This window comes from Candida dubliniensis, chromosome 4, assembly GCF_000026945.1.
Source record: "Candida dubliniensis CD36 chromosome 4, complete sequence".
NCBI lineage: Eukaryota > Fungi > Ascomycota > Pichiomycetes > Serinales > Debaryomycetaceae > Candida > Candida dubliniensis.
Window position 1 is genome coordinate 248,167 of NC_012863.1, and position 20,261 is coordinate 268,427.

Here is a 20,261-nt window from a genome sequence, read left to right on the forward strand (position 1 = left end):
GTTTTTTTTTACAAAGAGAAGTAGTATATAATAGAGAATAATAAAATAACAATTATAAAGGATTCGTTCAACTCCCTGGAGTTGAATTCAAAAGGACTGCACATAAAATATTGCAGATCCTGTTTTACAACATGGTTTAGTGGTTTAGTGGTTTAGTGGTGGTGATGGTGATGGTGATAAGAAAAGTTTTCATTGTTAATAGAATAAAGAGATCGACCATTTTATCCATTCTCTCTAACAAAAAGGAATGATTAATCTATTCATACATGTACATACATACATACATACATACATAAATATCAAACCTCCACAATTTAGGAATTCAAGTGTATATATATTCATTGTTGATCGTTGATAAGAAACTATCTATATGGGTAAAACTATTCCATATTCCAAGCAGTTTAATGAAATCTATAATATAAATTCATATAAATTCAATTCTAATTATGTCTTAATTCTTAATTCTTATAATCAGTGCTGCCAGATTCACCTTTTAAATACTTATTAGTTAACTCAACCAAAGAATATAAATTTTTCTTTGAGTTATTATTCTCTACTCTTCCTCCTTTTATTATTATTATTGTTAATCATTAATTATTGATAAATTTCATCTATAATAATACAATGGAACTTAACTCATTATATTCACTTTATCAACTTTATCAACTATATCAAAAATACCTACATGTATTAGTATTAGTATTAGTATTATTATAGCATTCTTGATCATTAAGGTCACGTGCAAGCAAGTTTTTTGGAAATTTCCTTGAACTTTCCTTGAACTTTCCCTACTAAAACAAAAGATCTCTCTTTCTCTCTCTCTCTCACTCTCTCTCAAAAAAAAAAAAAGCAAAACTATACCCCATTTACCACTTATCTTGTAAATAGAATTTTTGTATAATAAAGCATTATCACCAATATTATTTCATTAAACCAAAAAAAGCCAAAAAAAAAAGGCTTAATTGCAATTGCAATTGCAAATGAATCTTTATTCAAGATATAAAGTTGTTGTTGTTGACGACCGTTATTTTGTTTTTTTTTTTTTTTCTTTTCTTTTCTTTTTTCTTTATGGGAAGTAAGTAATTACAAACCTTCCTTCCTTCCCCCTCCCCGCAGTCACGTGACATGATGACAATATCTATTCAATTTTAAATGCCGATAAATAATTATTATTAATGTATTGCATGTATGTATAAATGGGGGGGATTAGATGGAATTATGTTTCAAAGAGCTGTGGTGGTGCGGGTAGAGAGAGAGAGAGAGAAACATGAAATTTGCCAATGTTTTTGAGACGCGTCTCGAAACAAACAAAGATCGACACAAGAAAAGAAATTGTTCTAGACCTTTACTCTACCGAGGAATATATTGTATTGTATGGTGAACTTCTTCATATGAGTTGATAAATCCGCCTTTAGTACATATAGGGGCGGCAAATGAAAATTTAGCCAAAAAAAAAAAAAAAAAAACTAAAGATTATATACAAGAAACCGCTAATACAATTACAATTACTACTATTACTACTACTTCTATAAATATCGGGTATTGTTCTATATTTAGTTACTCCTATTGTTATTATTGTTGTTGTTGTTGTTGCTGTGGTGGTGGTGATTAGTTGCAGTTTTAACTTCTTCGTCTTCTTCTTCTCCTTTAATCCGCGTGATCTGATAATGTCTTGTCTTGTGTTTGGTACACGACATTTGCCTATTGGGTAGAGAGAAAGAAACTGGGCTGAGTTTGTTAATAGATCAGAATAATCCATTAATTCTTTCTTTTTCTTAGTTGAGAATATTCTCTCTTTTTTTTTCTTTCTTTTTTTTTTACCTAATTAGGTTAAATTAAGTTAAGTTAAGTTAAGGTATATATTAGTTGATTAATTGAGTGTGTGTAATTTATGAGAATTTCTTGAAATGAAAGATATACGCTTAAGGTTCTTTCAGAATTAGGGTGTAAAATGGAATGTAAAAATAATTCCATTGCAAGTTGTTCAAGTGCAGTTAACTATGTATAAGTATAAGTATATGTATGCGTGTGTCTGTGTCTGTGTCTGTGTCAAAAAAAAGAAAGAAAGAAAGAAAGAATAAAAGATTGTGTTGATGTGTTGTGTATGTGTTGAGACGTGTGTGTGTGCCTAGTATGTAATAAACGCGTCTCTCTCTCTTTCTTTCTCCTGCATAATGAAACTTGTATTTTTCTTTTTCTTTCTTTTCTTTCTTGCTGTGATTTTGTTTCATCAATTGGGGGCGGAAAGTGTTTTAGTTTTTAAATTGTTTTTCCATGCTTCAAATATTCTTATTCTTATTATCTATTGTTATTATCTTATAATAGGATACAATAGATTAAACCACATCACATACTCTCTCTTTCTCTTTCTTACACACAAACAATTAATTGTTGTTATTGTTGTTATTGTTGTTGTTTTTTTTGGGTTCTTTGCTGGTTGGAGCTGGATTCGTTTCTCTTAATTGTTTGATATTGTGATTTGATCAAATAATTTCGGGTATTTTATCCATCCGTAATACAATAGAATAAAACTGTAGCAACAGTTAAAAAAAAAAAAGAATTCTGTAAGATCTAAATAGGTTGTTGTTGTTCTTGTTCTTGTTGTTACTTGCTGGAATTCTCAAACATGAAAAGTTGTGAACTGAGACTTGGTTTTGATTTTGAATGTAAAAACTCGCCCTTTCCCTCCCCCTCTCCCCCAATCAAATCAAATCAAATCAAATCAAATCAAATCAAATTAAAAAAGGTCTAGTAAATTAATATAACTTATAAATTCAAAACTAAGAATATATATTTACAAAAAGAGAATAGAAGAAGAAGAAGAGAATAAATAACTAAATATAGTGGAAATATGTAAGAATAATTAAAAAAAAAAAAGAGAGATATTGCAAACTAAAATAGATAGTAATAATAATAATAATAGATAATAATGGTACGAGTGAAGAATTGGTTTTTAAAATAAAGAAAGAAAGAAAAAGTGGGCTGAAATTGTATTATAGTACTAGTTCAATACCTAACCACCCATCCACCCACTCACCACTACCACCACTCACCAGCAATACTGGTAAAAGAAGTAAGAGTAATAACACAAAATTAACTAAACCCATTTAAAACTTCTTTCAATTTTTCAATCTTCAACTTTTCAATGTTTTAGGCATCACACACACAACACATACACAACACATACATTTCTCATTTCATTACATACAAAATAATTAAAACACGAACTTGAAATTTTTTATTTTTATTTTCAATTTTCAACTACTATTTCTTTCTTTCTAATCTTTCTTTTTAATCTTTCTTTAACTTAGTTTGATTAATTTCAATTATTGATATCTTTTCCATTTATCTACCATTTTACCCACCATCAATAACATCACATCACATCACATCATCTTAATCTAAATTCTTTTTTTTTTTAACTTTTTTTCTTTCTTTTACAAACTATCCATTGGAGAAAAGAAGAAGAAGAAGAAAATCATCAACAATTTTTTACCACCCAAACAACTCAACTCAACTCAACTCCAATCTAATCTAATCTAACACCACTCACCCACTCACCCACTCACTCACTCACCCTCCCAACCCATTCAATATTAACTTATAAAGGATATTCTTCTCTTTTTTTTTTTTGAGTGGTGATTTTCTTGGTTTTTTACTTGTTGATTTATTGGATCTAAGTTTGCTTGTTTTTTCATTAATTGATTTAATTAGTACTTGTTTCCATTTACTTTTTGCTTGGATTTCTTAACCAATCAATTCTATTATTATTTGTCTATCTATCTATATAGTTAGCTAGTTTGGTTAGAAATTTTGACAGAAAACAACTACATTAACAACAACAAACAATCCAAGAAAAAAAAAAAAAAAATTTTTTCTTTTTTAAACAAACCCCAAGAACATTCCTATATAAGGTTTTCATTATTCATTATAAGCGGGTTATCAAGAATCAGACGAATCGTTTTTATTTTGTTGATTGTTTAAACTAGTCTCCCTTTAGTGAATTATTAATTAAACAAAGAGTTAGATACTACAAAGTTATTTTTTTTTTGTTTCACTATCAATAACTCAAGAACATTTACACTTGATTAGATTTCACCTTTTTTTTTTGTTTTTGTTTTGATTTTACTGAATGGTATTTTATTGTTGAAAATAATAGATACTATCAATCTTGCTATTTTTATTCCTATCCTATTTCAACAAAAAACAATCTATTTTGCTTTTCATTCATTCCTCCCTCCCTCCCTCCCTTTTAGTTGGTATATATAGACAATAACATATAATATGGAGAATTATTTATTAAGTTCGCCGACACAACTATCACAACCATATGATGATGGTACAAATAGTTTACTATTTATGGATAATTACGAACTATCACAAAACTTGTCTCAACCTTTAGATCAACATTTACAATCACTACAACAACTGCAACTGCAACTGCAAGCACAAGTACAAGTACAACAAGAACCACAACTGTTGAATCAACACCAACAATTACCTCAAATACAATCATTTCAACCGATGGTAAATAACCAACAATATGTTCAAGAGACTTTCCAACAATTAAGTCAACAACAACAGCAACAACAACAGCAACAGCAACAGTTCCCACCATTTCAACAACCACAACTACAACAACAATTTCAGTATCAGTATAGCCAACAACAACAACAACAACCAGGAACTATTGAAGAAGAAATGGTACCCATTAGTAACAATACTAATATTCAAATAAGTAAATTTTTTGATGATAACAAGGATGATGAGGACAATGTCAATTCAGGTGGATTAAATGATTTCAATCATTCAAGAAATATATCACTTGATGACACCACTATTACTGATTTGCATCGACGTGAAAATTCTATAAATCCACCTACAGGTTTACCTCATTCAATTTCCTCAAATACTATTTATTCATATTCTTCATTTGAATCGCCACAATCCCATATTCAATCACAACCACTGTATTCTCAAGGTTATTATAATCAAAACAGTTTATCAACCCCATTACGAAGAAATAAATCATATTCCATATCATCAGTAACTTTCAATCAATCACCAGTCAATTTGGCAACAACAGCAATGAATAAAATTATGAAAACTCCTCTTCGAGGTCATTCACGATCGAGATCAAAAGTTGATACTAATACAGCCATTACTACTGCTATGAATTTAGGTCAAGCTACCAAATCTAATTCCACATCATCATATAATTCCACTTTGAATCCATTTTATACTCCTTCACAACAATTATCTTCTACTGATGATGATGATATTACTACTCCATTACTTACTCCAGCAACAAAATTACGTACTTCAAAATCAACATTTTTCAGTCCATTTAATAAGGATGATGTTGAAGATCAAGATGATGATGCTGTTAAACAATTGCGTAAAGCGAAATCTTATACTAGTTTGTTACGGAAAAAGAAAAGAGAAGATGGAACTCCTCTGAAGCAACAACAACTGCAACAACAACTGCAACAACAACAACAACAACAGCAGCAACAACAACAATCCCAACAAGGTCAACAATCATATAATGGTCAAATTCAAAATCTTTCATTTCCAAATTCATCATCACAACCTAAAATTGATTTATTAGCATATGATCAAAATCCAATGACATCATATCCACCAATGGATAAAAATGTATTGAAAAATTTAAATCAATCAATTTCACCATTTAATAAATCAAAATTATCACCACCTCCAATTAATTTCCCTTCAATATCTATTGATTTAACTACTATTGCCACCAATAAATCAAATCCAACTTTACATAATAATTATAATGAAAATACTCCATTTAATTCTATCAATTCAACTTCTGGTGGGTTATTACCTCCTATGGCCACTTTTACTGTTCCAACAATAATCAAAGAAGAAGTACAACAACAAGTACAACAACAAGTACAACAAGTACAACAAGAAGAAGAAGAAGAAGAACAAATGGAGATAGATTCAATTGAATTGAATGAAAAGAATTCTGAATCATTATCATTATCATCATCAGCATCATTGGTGAGATCAATGAAAATGACTAATTTGGGAATACCTAATGATGAAAAAAAATCATTAAATGAAAATAAAAATGTTATAATTGATGATATTACTATTAATCAAGAGAAAAAGAGGAATTTAGTTATTAATGATGGTAATAAGAATGGGAATAAAAATAATAAAAAGATTAAAAAGAAAAACAAAAATAAGACTAAAGATAATAGCAATAAGAAGGGGAAAGTGATGATTGAGAGTGTTAATGTTAATGATAAAGATAAACATAAACATAAACATAAAGATAAAGATATAAATAACAAGAATGAATGTCCTGTTAGTAGTAGTAGTAATGGTGATAAAACTAAAAACCATGTTAGAAGTAAAGTTGGCCATGATAATAGCAACAATGGCAATGGCAATGGCAACAATGTACATAATGACGATAATTATGATGAAGACGGCGAAGACGGAGAAGATGGTGAAGATGGTGAAGACGACGATAATAATGATAATGATGATAATGATAATGATGATGTTGTTGATGTTGATAATGATAATGATGATGATGATGATGATGATACAGTGACAATACCAATACCAGAAGATTTAAATGTCACAAAAGTCAAAGTTCGTAATAATCGATCGAAATCAAATGATAAATCAGATCCAAAGAAAAAACATAAATGTCCAATTTGTGAATCTAGATTTCAAAGACCAGAACATGTTAAACGTCATCTTAAAAGTCATTCATCAGAAAAACCATTTGAATGTCAAATATTTAATTGTGGTAAACGATTTAATAGGAAAGATAATTTAAAAGCTCATTTGAAAAAAATTCATAAACTTTCAAAAGAACATGAAGAATTTACCAAAATATGAAATATGAAATATGAAATTAAAAAAAAAAAAAAAGAAATTTATCAATCAAACATATATACACACACACATATATATATGTATATATAAACATTATATAGACTATGCATTAAAAAGACAATATATATATATTTTTGTCAAGAAGAAGAAGAAGAAGAAGTACTAGTAGCTCATATATTACAATCAATTGTGATATGTTTTATTACAAACCAGATTGTCATTCACTTGTTATATTAATACTCCATAGTTATACCATAATTTCATTAGGTATAAAAATAATTTTTTTTTTGATTTTTCCTTTTCCTTTTCCTTTGATATATCTTATTTATTATTTGTTTACCATATATTATTATTTGATGTGTAAAAAAATATTTATATATTTATATATATATATATATATAAGTTAATATTTTAATCATAATTATATCTAACCACTTCATCAATTGCTTTACAAAAATATTCGACATTTTGTTCATTTAAACCAGCAATATTAACTCTTCCAATACTAGTTGAATAAACATTATGATGAGAAATTAATCTTTGATTTTGTTGAGGAGTTAATCCACTATACCAAAATAATCCATTTTGTTGAATCACGGTTTGCCAATTACCTGGAGTTTTTAAATTAATTAAATTTTTATAAATTAATTGACGTAAATTTTTTAATCTTTTTGTAACTTGATTAATTTCTTTAATCCATTGTAAATATAATTTTTCATTTTCAAAAATAATTTGTGCTAATCTTGCTGGAAATGAAGGAGCAAATGAACATTCTTGACGGAAATTATTTATTAAAGTAGATTGAATATGATCAATATAATTTTCATCTTGAATTATAACATGTAAAGCACCTAATCTTTCACCATATAATCCCATATTTTTCAGAAATGATTGAGCAACAACAAATTCAATTTGATTATCATACATATATCTAAGTATCCAAGAATCTTTAATTAAATCACCACTAGAAAATCCTAAATATGCTGTATCCATTAATATTAAATGATCATATTGTTTAATTAATTTAATAATTTCAATCCATTGTTGTTGATTAAAATCTGCTCCAGTTGGATTATGACAACATGTTTGAAATATAAATACTGAATTTTTTGGAGCTTTTTCTAATGTTTGTTTAATTTCATTAAAATTGATTCCTCCATCATTATCATTATTATTATTATAATATTCATAAGTATTAATTTCCCCATTAATTTGTTTAATCATTGGAATATAATTCAGCCATGTTGGTAAACCTACATAAAAATTTTTATATCCTGCTTCTTTAAAAAATAATAATCCCATATGAATAGCTCCTGTACCAGCAATAGTTTGAATAGAAGCAATATTTTTTTTATAAATTTCACCAAATAATAATTGTTTTGATCCATTAATAAATTCTTTAATACCACTCATAGTAGTATAATTATGACCATAATTTTTTTCATTATGATAAATTTCTTTAGCTTGATTTATTGATGGGAATGTATATAATGATCCATCAGATGATTTATAAATCCCAATACTAACATCAAGTTTATTAGGTGATTGATCTTGTTGATATTGAGTTAATGTTTTAATAATTGGATCGGGTTCTTCTTTAGTTAAATGAGTGAATTTGGATTTAATTGTCATTTTTCTTTTTATTTTTTGATACTAGAAGAGGGGGGGGAGGGCAGGGGTTTGATTGTTGTTATTCCAGGAAGAAAAAAAAAAGAAAAAAAAAATGTGTCAACTGAGTTATGGAATTTTAAATCCACTTTATATAATTGTTGGAAATAGTAGTTTTAAAACTGTTGATCTTTTTTTTTTTTTGGGGGGGAGGGGGGAGAAGTGGTGGTGGAGGATGCACGAGAGGAGAAAAAAAAAAATTTTTTCAACCGGTGCGGCGTGATTTTTCAATAACCGCTTATTCCCGAGAATCAACAACAGCAACATAATGTTGAAAAATAAATTAAATTCAAAAAAAAAAATTAACGACAACTGCAGGACTCGAACCTGCGCGGGCAAAGCCCAAAAGATTTCAAGTCTTTCTCCTTAACCGCTCGGACAAGTTGCCAAATTCGTAAATTTTGTTGTATAATGAGCCTCCCTCCGTCGCACTGACAATAGCATTATCATGTTATTGTGTAAGGACGATCTCTGATCGTCTAAGGTATTTACTTATTCACACTTTCGGTGGAAACTCGTCAACGAGTTTCTGATATTATTATTTTGGTTGTTTCAGAGTGATCTGATGACTCCTCGTCACTCTGCTTTTCGGTCTATATAAGGGTTCTAATTTCCCTTATCTTTTTATATATATATTTTGGATTTAGTTAGTTAGTGAATCAGTCAAGTTTAAGTTTAGTTTAGTTTTAGTTTGAATAATAAGGATCACAGTTAGAAGTTACGTTAGTGGTTCCCCATTCTAGATTCCCAGTATTTATCAATATCAATAACCCACATCACATTCTAGGCAGGAAACACATTAAAATTTTTTTTTGTATATTCAACCCTTCCTGAGTATTCTGATTTGGTTTATATTAGTTTTATTAATATCGTTTGTTTATTGGTTTGACGATTCGTCGTTTATATTATTTATCTATTTCTATTTTCGGTGGTTTTTGTTGAATAGAATGATGCTCGCCATTAGTAACCGTCGAGTTATCAGCAGATTGATTAGGTAAAGACATCTCCAATTGATAATATATTCGTTGATTCTTCTATAAACTTTTCTCTACAAATGACAGACCATTTGTCCTCTTTATATATTCAGCTTTCTCGTCAAAAGCTTTTACTTCGTCTAATCCTTTATATGTTCGAAAACAGGCTGTGTAACAGACAATAGGTAAAGCTTATTCTATTGTTTGTTTCACCTTGGTGTTTTGAGATTACTGAAAAAGGAAATATTCTACTAATACGGTTCTCGTCAATGATATTACGACGAACCATCGTCAGTGGAATTCTACTATAAATATATGGTAGAATCCTCATTAGATAGATTTTATATATTTCTTTGTAAGCTAAGCTTTAATACTATAAGACACCTTTCACCTACGCAGGTATCGCTACTGACTTCTTTATAATTATATCATATTTCATTTGTTATACTCGTCAATTCATTGTTATACTTTGTACTAGATTTGATTACACGATGAGGATTACTCTCATATTTCAACAGTTTTGTCAAGAAGCTCGTTTCCCGACTTCTTGATGTTAATTAATTAATTAGTTAGTTAGTTTTCAGAGTGGTGTGACCTATCTCGTCACTCTAATTTTCGGTCTATTTAAAGGGTCCTAATTTCCTTTAAACTTTTAATTAATTAAAAAAAAAAAAAAAAGAAATGTTTTAAAAAGGTATTGTCCCTCACCTTTTTTACTTGTTTGTATGCTTACTACTATTCCAAATCTATAAGAAAAGGAATAGACGAGGAATTCTACTATATATAGGAGAATTCCTGCTACAAGTCAAAGGCGATACCCACTATCGGTGGTTGAGTATGTGGTACTATCTTGATTTAAGGGTTCCATCTTCCTCGCGGAGGTCAAAACTGTTGTTTTAAAGATATCCTTTTAATTACAGCACCCAAAATAAGTTTTTGTTAGTCCTGATAACCTCATTAACATATAGAAGAAGACGAAAGTCTTTTTTACTAACCCAACTAAGAATATAGCTATTAATTAAGTTTATACAGAAATATATGTACACACAATTTAGTTATTATTTATTATCTATTAATTAATTACTTATTCATCTCTCTTAAGAATAACTATATGATACTACATACATTCTAACAGTTAAATCCCTTTAACCATCGACATGACATTCTTCCTGATCAACCAAAGTGTTGTCCAAATTGTCACCAGTGTGTAATGAAAAATTGCTGATTTTTATATCATCACAATTTATATTTCTTCATTTTCCAAATCTTATCAATTAAAATAATACAATAAATATAAATGCACTTGCGTATTTAAAAAAATATATAGTTTGTAGTTGTAGTTTGTTCTTTATACGTATTAGAGAATTGCAAGAGTTTTATACAAATTTAGTTTGGTTTTTTGAACCAAATAATTTTTCTTTTTTTTTTTTTTTTTCTGTATATTCTAACCCACCTCTTTTTACACACATCCTATATTTTGTAAAGCAAATTTTGGCAGTCTATCGTCTTGAAATACCCCCCATTGAGTTTCCCATCTTCGATTACCTTCCCAAAAAATTTCTTTCCATGGTTCATCAAACGCTTCAAAATAATAATATTCAACTGGCAAATCTCGAAATGTACACAAAAAATCATTAGCAAAATATTCCAGATTCGATAAACTGGCAATTGAAGAACCAAATGTACCACCACCACTTGGCCATCCTATTTCTGTAAGTACAATTTTGGTATTATAATCATTGTATGGTTGAACTTGTAGATTAAGAAATTCTAAAGACCAAATGGTTGCAAATTCCACTGGAACTCCAGCGAAAAAAGGATGAATATTAGCACCAACAATCTCACAAGCTTGTAAAAGAGGCAGATCTACCAAAGAACCAATTTCAGATGTCCCTACAGGGATATCATCTATTCCTCTTGATTGTAAAAATGTCTTAGCATCTTGAATATACTCTATTAATTCATCTCTAGTCTTATCTTCTCGAAATAATACTTCATTACCAATATATATCGAGTTGATTAATTCCAGTGGGTTTGGGTATTTAGAAATAATCTTTTTCATCAAATCCATTTGTTCTTGGTTTACAGTATCATTAGACCCAATCCAAACCCCCATTGCTAATGTCATATTTAAATTCATATATTCAATTGCATCCAAAATAAACTCACTTTGATCACATTGCATGCCATAATTTCTTATTCTCGTGGTAATAGTCGATAACCTGGCCAAATCTAACATTGCATCTCGTCTAGTGAATCCACATTGTGGTTCTAATGCATTACTTGGAGAATATGCTACTCCAGAAAACAATGCATTAGTAACAATACTCATTAATGAAACAACCTCATTATCTTGTTGCAACTCTTCACTAAGACCTTCAATCGAATTAGGTTTATGGATTATTGGTTCACGGACCTCTTCTACTTTGGTCAAGTATTTCAGTGATAGCAAATATAACATGGGTAAATTCTTGGGGTCACTGAAAAATTTCCCTACTGACGTCTTAGTTCCTTTCCCCAAAATAAATACCGCAGGAGCAAACCCTCCAATTAGAATTATAATTACACATAATAAGATCACAATGATCCACCAAAACCCTCTTCTGGTTATATTTGAAAACAATCCAGTTGACACCGGTGAAGTGTAAGAATCATTATCACCAACACTTTTATTAGGGAGGTCATTATTAAAACTAATGGGCGTCTCCAAAATATTCTTTTGCTTTATTTCTATGCTACTATTGTTATCATCATCACTCTTTGCCATCACTATTTCCAAGTCTGGCGACAAATTTTTATTTTTTTCCATTATCAAATCATTGCTTGACGTAGGTGCTTCCAATTTAGAATTGACAGAAAATTTGCTTTGTCTTTTAACCACTCTGAGTGAATTAGTATCATAAGATATTGGTGATATTTCATTCAAATTATAATCCAACTCTGGCGTATTTTTCTTGCGGTAAATCACAGTTGTATTGCGAATTCCACTACCAGGACTTTTGGTGGCTCCTGCTGGGTAATTAGAAGTAGCCACACTTTCTTGACAATAATTAAGCAAATTGGAAGAATAAGACAATGAAGTTTGAGCATTATCGTCATCAATGGTGTTACTAATGAATGGTGATGGATGAATTGGAGGTGGTGGTGGTGGTGGTGGTGGTGGAGACTGTTGTAGCGGCGGCTCCTCTAATGCAACTGCAATAGATGTGGAAGCATGTGGTTGATTTGGGATTGGTGAGATTATTGGAGGAGTTGGTTGCAAAGGTGTAACTTCCTTTTTTAATAACTTCTTTGGTTGTGGCAGATTTATTTGCGACGATTTAATTGATGAGTTCATTAACGGAGAACCAACAAACCCTTTCCCATATTCTTGAAATGCATGAACAGACTTGGATCTAGTAACTTTATAAGGGAGGACTTTGGTTAATTTGGGTTGACATTGATTACGTTTTTGTTGATTATGCTGCAGCTGCAATTGATCTTGTTTTAATTGTTGCAGATGTTGCAGCAGCAGCAGCACATTTGCGTCTGTATTTTCTCCAGTAATAAATCGAAATTCTGAAATTGTCGCTGAACGCTTTTGATTCAAAGTTGATCTTCGATTCATGATTAATATCAAAAAACAGCAACTTATAAGGAAAAGATGGTTTTTAAAGTTACTATAAGTTGATTTCCAATTAGCCGCTCAAATCGGCCATACACCATTGAAAAAGAGAGAGGGAAAAAACAAAAAAAAGAGACAACCACCCCCCCTGGACCTCCCCCAAATACAGATCTAAATTTAAGGTAGTTGCAAGAAAACATTTCACACAATATCAGTTTTCTTATCTTGGTATACTACTTTCTCTTACGGAAATCATCTTATTACTGATTTGCTTGACTTCTTTCTTCCCATATATTATAAAACATTCATTTTTTTGTGATATCGTTGGGAAAAAAAAAGATCTGATAAGAAAATACCAACATTGAACACAAACTAAGTTGACATTGCAAATTATAAGGGAAATACAATAAAAATAATCAAAAAATACATTTCACCAAAGATCTATAAATTCTATACTTTTTCCCAAGTATATATGTTCGAAATTCAACCATCCCCACAAAAAAAAAAAAAGACATGAAAAAGCAAATGCAAAATTGGAAACAATCCATATTGATACCATAATCTAACCCGATTAGCATTTGCAGCAAGCAAAAAGCATATTACCAATAAATGTGGCCGTGTTGGTGACACACCCTTCACCATTGTTTGGACAACAATTAAGAACACCAAAACAAGTACAACATTCAATACAGAATTCAGTACATTCATTTGATTCTCTTTGGTAACCACTAGTGGCAGTAAAATGAGAATTAACATCATCATCACTATCTGAATCTGAGTCTGAATCTGAATCTGAACCAGAACTAGATGATGGATTATCTGAGTTGCTCGATTCTTTTGATTTTAGATTTTGTGAATTTTCATTATTTGATTGTGGTTCTTGTTTCATAGCTGGTGAAGCCTTTGGTTCATCTGTAATGGGTTTATCATTGATGTTTATTTGTGGTCTTTGATCTAAATCTTCTAATGGAATACCTTGTTGTTTCAGGGCCATTATCAATATGTGTTGGAGAAAACGACTTTGGGGGTATAAATTAAGGGAGGAAAAAAACGAAAGTAAAAATGAATAGCTGTAATAGTCTATAGATAGATCAAAATAATCCGAATCAACGAATATATAATTATAAAAAAAAGAAGAGAAAGGGTAAATATAATAAATGAAAAAGATTTCAAGTATTTTTTTTTTTTTTCAACGAAATATATCAACTAATAGTTGTTTCATCTTCATCGATTCAAATCAAAACCAAACTAAATTCCTTTTTTTTCGTGTAACGATTCACAAGTTTTTTTTTTTTTTTTTTTTTCAATCTGACACGCCTCATACGTCATTATTAAAATTTCCCATACTTTATTTCTCATGTACAAGGGGTTGAATGATTCTTCAACGGTGAGGCTAACAAAAACCACACTCACACGCACAAACACACAAATGTAATATACTCTTAATTCTAAAGTTACATATATACTATCAATCACATGAACATATACACTAGATACTGAATTACAATCCCTCACTTTACATTCCTGGCTTTATTCAAAAAATCGTACTGCGGTAGTAATATCAACAGTTCACACTCTTGACCACCTATAGTCTAGCTTCTGGCGATTTCAAAATATGAACCTATCTTAGAATACACTTTGATCCATATCTTCTAATCCAAAATAAAACTTTCGTATATATATCCCACCAATTCTTCTAGGTTAAAAATACTACAACACTCTTCCACATCAACTCATCGTTTTGTCTTCAATTTCCAAACTCTGTATCATATCAATCAAATCAGCATCTTCTTCCCATTCACGTTCTTCAGCCTCTTCTTCATAATGTTGTAACCACACTTGAGTATCAGTATTTTCTTGTTCATCCTCAATCAATCTATCAATATCCAAACCATCAGTTACATGTTCATACTCTTTTTCATATTGATCATTGATATCTCGTTTAAATTGTTGATCATTGATTTTTTCTCGACTTATCATTAATTTATCATGACGATGTTGATTTCTTACTTGACGGATTTTATCGTGTTTATTTCGAAGATTGAAATTTTGACTTCTCAGCGATTCAACTGGATGATGATAATATTTGCCTCTACCTTTATTGGGTCTCAGTGGCAGTAAATCATCAGATTCACTATTAGGCGGAGACGAAGAAGATGAAAATGGTTTCATAAGTTTTGTAGAACGTGCTTGTTGGTGTTTCATAAGTTGATTTAACACACTCATGGGAGGGGAAGAGGGTATGTCGTTGTGGGTGATATTAGGGGATTCTTCTTGATACGTGTAATTCACAGAACTGTTTTTTGAGTTTGGTGTAGTTGGAGTTTCCATTGATAAGGATTTGATAAGATATGTAGGATGTGATGATTATGATAGACAAGATAGGAAGTCACGACTCTTCGTATTTATTTATTTATTTATATGAGCGGATTCTTTTTACTTTGAGTGTTTTTTTTTAGGACGCGACTTTTTCTTTTTTTTTTTTTTTTTTTTTTTTTCAAATTTATCAATCATCATTATTGACACCTTAGTCCTTACTTAATCCAACCAATGCAAAACAACAATGAGAGTAAGATTTGAATTAAATGGCCAAAAATACAATAAATTTTCTGAAGATGATCCATTTTTAATGGAAGAAATTGCTGAAGATTTGGTATTGAATCACTTGACCACCAATACATTTAGTTTACCGAATTATAGAACCCATATCGAAACGACTCACAATATACAAGAAAACCAATTACACGACTTCATACAACTAATAGATGATAATCTTGGTGATCTATATGTTAAGAGCCAAGAACAAAACTGGAAAGATAATAAACAAGAGGAAATGTCAGAGCCAGGTCTCATATATGTATGGTTCACTGAAACTACCACAGATGACGACGACGAACTAGTAGGTTTTGTATCATTCAAATTATGCGAAGACGATGATGGGATCTTTGTGTTATACTTGTTTGAGATTCATTTGACTGAAAAATACCAAGGTCAAAAATTAGGACAATTGTTAATTGATCAGTTTCACGAATTTGCTAAAAGTTTGCAAAATTCATCTAATAAATTATATCTGATGTTAGAAGGCACAGCATTGACAGTTTTTACAAAGAATACCAAAGCTCTTAATTGGTATAAGAAAATGAATTACGAATTGACTGAAAGATCTCCTATGGATAAAAAATTAAGAAATGGTACTGTGATTAAACCTGTTTTATACTTAATGCGAAGGAAATTGTAAATATATATATTATAGAACAGTCACCACACAAAGAACTATACAGTATAGATGGAATAGACGTAGCTTTTCTCCCAATTAATTAACGAAACAAGTTCTGAAGATTAAACCGTAAAGATATCCGATGGGTTATGTAATCTTTCAGGACTTATGAAGGATGTGATATAATAAGCATACTTGTTTGATTCGTTCTTTTCGGTACTATTTCTCCCATATTGAGTGACCGAACAATAATGAAAAAGAAATCACCTGGTTTACTAATATAATCCATGCGGTCCGATTAACCAACATTCAATAAGATGGAGGAGAATCAATGGTTTAGTAAAGAACAATGCAAATAATTGAAACTAAACAATAACAAAAAGTTTCTATTTTTAGAAACAGAAAATCAGATCCATCAAAAATATAGGACAACACTATTTCATTGACTATCCTCTTCTCTGCCATAACATCTGTTGAATTGATAAAACTACTTGTTATTTATTCTAATTAAAGTGGATAGACATTAGTTAGGTATATAAATGAATTCCATCAATTACTTTTTCTATCAGAATTGCTGTTGCATATTTGGTGATCTTTTAATGCCGCGCCATGTATCTTATTCTTTTTTTAGTAAGGACCCCTAATAGTGTTAAAAATAATTTCTTAGCATCAAACAACATGTTTAATAATTTCTTTTAAAAGACCATTGCACACAATTCTAGAGCAATTAATAAAGTCAGAAAATTACATGAAATTACATTTTGGTGCTGTATGATTATTTACTAGCAGCTTGAACAACCAGGTGTCTCAATTTTAAGCTGAGTTGCATCTTGCCAGTAATCTTACCAGCTCTTTATCTGAACCTCTCATTGTTAAAGTACCTTTAAACTCCTCATCTATCTCTCCTTATAGCATGTTTTAGACAGGCACATCTACTCTCAAACCAATATAGACAAAGACGCAAGGGAAGAATAGGAGTAGGCAAGACTTTTTCGTTTGTCAAGGCAAACAGATTTATGTAAATGATACACTCACAAATAGTGATACCAGAACTCTTAAGTAATCAAAATCCCAAGTTGGACAAGATATCCATTCTGACTTGAATAATTTGGTGGGGCAAAATGTCTAAGATTGCCTTACGTAAATCAAAAAAATACCACATATCATGTACATGATCATCACCCATTAACGTTCATGGATTTATTTTTTAAGGGAGCATGGAATGGAATAGCGAGAGAAAAAGGAGAAACAAAAACAAGACAAAAAAAAAAATATAACACATCTGAACAAGAAAAATCAAGCGCCTTCTTCCCACCACCCCTCTAACATCATCTGTTTTTTTTTTTTTTTTTTTTTTTATATATATTAACATTTCAAACAACATTATCGGATTGCCACAACCACAGGTACCAAACAAAAAATGGGTAGAAGAAAGATTGAAATAGAACCATTGACAGACGATAGAAACCGTACGGTGACTTTTGTGAAGCGTAAGGCAGGGTTATTTAAAAAAGCTCATGAATTAGCAGTACTTTGCCAAGTTGATTTAACCGTTATCATTGTTGGAAGTAATAATAAAGTATATGAATATTCTACTGTGGAGGCAAATGAGATTTTTAATGCCTACAATAAAACCCTTAAAGTCAGAAAGCAATTACATGAATCAAAATCTCCAGAAAACTATTCGAAATTCAGAAAGAAACGACATTTACATGAACCACTAACTAACAAATCAGGTTCTATAGTTGGCACTAATACACATTTAAATGATGAAGACTATGATCACAATGTTCATGAAGCAGGAGACGAAGATTCGGAATATGACAGTGATGATAATTCTCCACAACCCAAACGACACAAAAGATCAGAATCGCTTAAAAAAGATCAAAACCCCAAAGTGTTTAATAGTACCCAACCCCCACCACCGCCTCCACCACCTCATATATCTCTTAATAATGTCCCAACATTTACCAATCCCAAAAAATACAAAAAACTGATTGATGAAACAAATAATAATTTGGCACCGCCCCCTATTGGGACAAAAGACGAACTAACGGTACAACGACCAGTATTGAGAGTACAAATACCGATTGATGCCAAAAGCAACAAGAATAATCCCCATAGTGGTGTTAATAATAGTGATGGCAAAGACACAGCAAGAACAGTGACGGCAATCGAGAATAGTGCAACCAATCAAAACACCCAATCAAGCAATACAACATCAGGTACAGGAGTTGCTGATACGAATTCATCACATGTAAGTTCAAATGGTAATAGTAATTTAGTTCCAGGAAATGTTCCAAATACTAGGTTTTCCGGATATTCGTCATTTCGATCACCAGATTCTCGAAGACCAACTCTACCGTTACCTTTACAAACGAAATCACAAACATCATCTCCAGCTAGTGCTGCTGCACCGGGACTACCGTTAACAGGGGGAAGCAATGCATATTTTGCTGGAATGCAACAATCACCTCTGGGCAGTTCCTATGCCAACTATCCTGCGCAAGTGTACCAACAGTATCAACAGTTCCAAAATCAGCTTCAAGAACAGCAGCAACAACATCAACATCAACAACAGCAACAGCAACAGCAACAGCAACGACAACCACCACAACCAGTCGGAACCCAAAATTCACAATTGGAATCAGCTGTACGATTCCGTTCTGGTTTACCAACGGGGGTACAATTTAACGGAGAACAAACTCCAATTTCAGGATTACCATCACGATACGTTAACGATATGTTCCCCTTCCCATCACCTTCAAACTTTCTTGCTCCTCAAGATTGGCCATCTGGTATAACACCAACTACTCATATACCACAGTATTTTGTGAATATGCCCTTGAGTGGTATTGGACCACAGCAGCAGCAGCCACAGCAAGCTCAACAGCAACAACAAGTACCTGTTGTGGCCACACCAACACAAACACAAACAGGACAACAGATGGCTTCAGTAACCAATTACAAATCAGCTAATCCTCCAATACCAGGGTTTTTCCAAAACCCAACACAAGCCACTACAACTAGCAATGCCACAAATGTCTCTAGATTGAGTGACGTTGGTGATGGCACTAATCCAACCACAGCAGGAAGTGGAGGTTCAACAGATGTCAATAACCTCAACAATGGACCTAATAAGAATACATAATTTGATCGTGTATAAAAAGAGAAACAAGAAACAAGAAACAAGAAACAAGAAACAAGAAACAAGAAACAAGAATCACGTTGTCATTTTTGATTAAGTTTCATTATTTATTATAATTAAGAGAAAGATTTTAAAATATTTATTGAATAAAAACATCAGTTTGATATGCTGAATGTCATTGAAAAATAAGAAAGAACAACAAAAAAAGATAACTGGATTACAAAACTGAGGAAAGAACTATTATGACTAGTTTAGTTCCATTGTAATATAGATTGTATTTGTAATTGTATATGTATATGTATTTTTATTTTTATTTTTATTTTTATATAGGAATTTTAAACATGTTTATGAATAATGGTAAGATTACACCAGAAGTTAGATAGTCAACCAAGTTTTATTATTTGCAACCAATGTGCGTGACTTAGGGCTATAGCCCTAATCTTGGTAATACAATACTGCATATTTTGTTGTTTGCGAACAATCCAATGCCATTAGCTATATTTTTTTTTTTTTTAGTGCGTGTGTACGGTTTTTCTTAGTCTTGTTTCTCTTCGCACACCATTATACTAATACTAACAGTCTTTTTGTATAGTGTGAGACTTTTACTAACACAAAGTTTCTCAATACTTAATATTTTCCGCACTGTGAAGGAAGGAAACCTACACACTACACACACCAAACGAAAAAAATTATCAAATTTTCAACCTTGAGGAAAAAAAAAAGTGGAAAAAAAAATTCTTCTTACATTCAGTTAATCTTCAGACAGGC

At 31.0% G+C, this 20,261-nt stretch overlaps 7 protein-coding genes and 1 non-coding gene across 8 annotated transcripts, besides 6 other annotated features; 3 read left to right on the forward strand and 5 right to left on the reverse strand. All coding sequences in view use genetic code 12, as the record gives it.

The window, feature by feature from the left end:
• Positions 1–132: part of a mobile genetic element (two inverted LTRs flanking internal region) that runs on past the window's edge.
• A 4,152-nt stretch (positions 133–4,284) lies between these two features.
• Positions 4,285–6,885, forward strand: CAS5 (zinc finger DNA-binding transcription factor, putative; the record flags this gene model as incomplete). Its single annotated transcript, XM_002419741.1, has 1 exon — positions 4,285–6,885. One exon carries the CDS (start codon positions 4,285–4,287, stop codon positions 6,883–6,885), a length of 2,601 nt encoding a protein of 866 aa, XP_002419786.1.
• A 408-nt stretch (positions 6,886–7,293) lies between these two features.
• Positions 7,294–8,514, reverse strand: CD36_41200 (cytoplasmic aspartate aminotransferase, putative; the record flags this gene model as incomplete). Its single annotated transcript, XM_002419742.1, has 1 exon — positions 7,294–8,514. One exon carries the CDS (start codon positions 8,512–8,514, stop codon positions 7,294–7,296), a length of 1,221 nt encoding a protein of 406 aa, XP_002419787.1.
• A 342-nt stretch (positions 8,515–8,856) lies between these two features.
• tRNA-Ser (TGA) lies at positions 8,857–8,938 on the reverse strand. The gene has a single exon. It is a non-coding gene; the product is annotated as a tRNA-Ser (tRNA).
• A 126-nt stretch (positions 8,939–9,064) lies between these two features.
• Positions 9,065–9,195: a mobile genetic element.
• A 165-nt stretch (positions 9,196–9,360) lies between these two features.
• Positions 9,361–9,486: a mobile genetic element.
• A 191-nt stretch (positions 9,487–9,677) lies between these two features.
• Positions 9,678–9,946: a mobile genetic element.
• A 175-nt stretch (positions 9,947–10,121) lies between these two features.
• Positions 10,122–10,179: a mobile genetic element.
• Positions 10,180–10,472: 293 nt separating this feature from the next.
• Positions 10,473–10,658: a mobile genetic element.
• Positions 10,659–10,983: 325 nt separating this feature from the next.
• On the reverse strand, positions 10,984–13,131 carry CD36_41210 (cell wall protein with similarity to glucanases, putative; the record flags this gene model as incomplete). The annotated part of the gene is made up of 1 exon (XM_002419743.1): positions 10,984–13,131. The coding sequence occupies one exon, from the start codon at positions 13,129–13,131 to the stop codon at positions 10,984–10,986; it is 2,148 nt and encodes a 715-aa protein (XP_002419788.1).
• A 568-nt stretch (positions 13,132–13,699) lies between these two features.
• Positions 13,700–14,122, reverse strand: CD36_41220 (conserved hypothetical protein; the record flags this gene model as incomplete). Its single annotated transcript, XM_002419744.1, has 1 exon — positions 13,700–14,122. One exon carries the CDS (start codon positions 14,120–14,122, stop codon positions 13,700–13,702), a length of 423 nt encoding a protein of 140 aa, XP_002419789.1.
• Positions 14,123–14,856: 734 nt separating this feature from the next.
• On the reverse strand, positions 14,857–15,459 carry CD36_41230 (conserved hypothetical protein; the record flags this gene model as incomplete). Its single annotated transcript, XM_002419745.1, has 1 exon — positions 14,857–15,459. The coding sequence occupies one exon, from the start codon at positions 15,457–15,459 to the stop codon at positions 14,857–14,859; it is 603 nt and encodes a 200-aa protein (XP_002419790.1).
• A 232-nt stretch (positions 15,460–15,691) lies between these two features.
• Positions 15,692–16,366, forward strand: CD36_41240 (histone-specific N-acetyltransferase, putative; the record flags this gene model as incomplete). Its single annotated transcript, XM_002419746.1, has 1 exon — positions 15,692–16,366. The coding sequence occupies one exon, from the start codon at positions 15,692–15,694 to the stop codon at positions 16,364–16,366; it is 675 nt and encodes a 224-aa protein (XP_002419791.1).
• Positions 16,367–17,765: 1,399 nt separating this feature from the next.
• On the forward strand, positions 17,766–19,496 carry CD36_41250 (transcription factor, putative; the record flags this gene model as incomplete). Its single annotated transcript, XM_002419747.1, has 1 exon — positions 17,766–19,496. The coding sequence occupies one exon, from the start codon at positions 17,766–17,768 to the stop codon at positions 19,494–19,496; it is 1,731 nt and encodes a 576-aa protein (XP_002419792.1).
• Between the last annotated feature and the right edge of the window lie 765 nt (positions 19,497–20,261).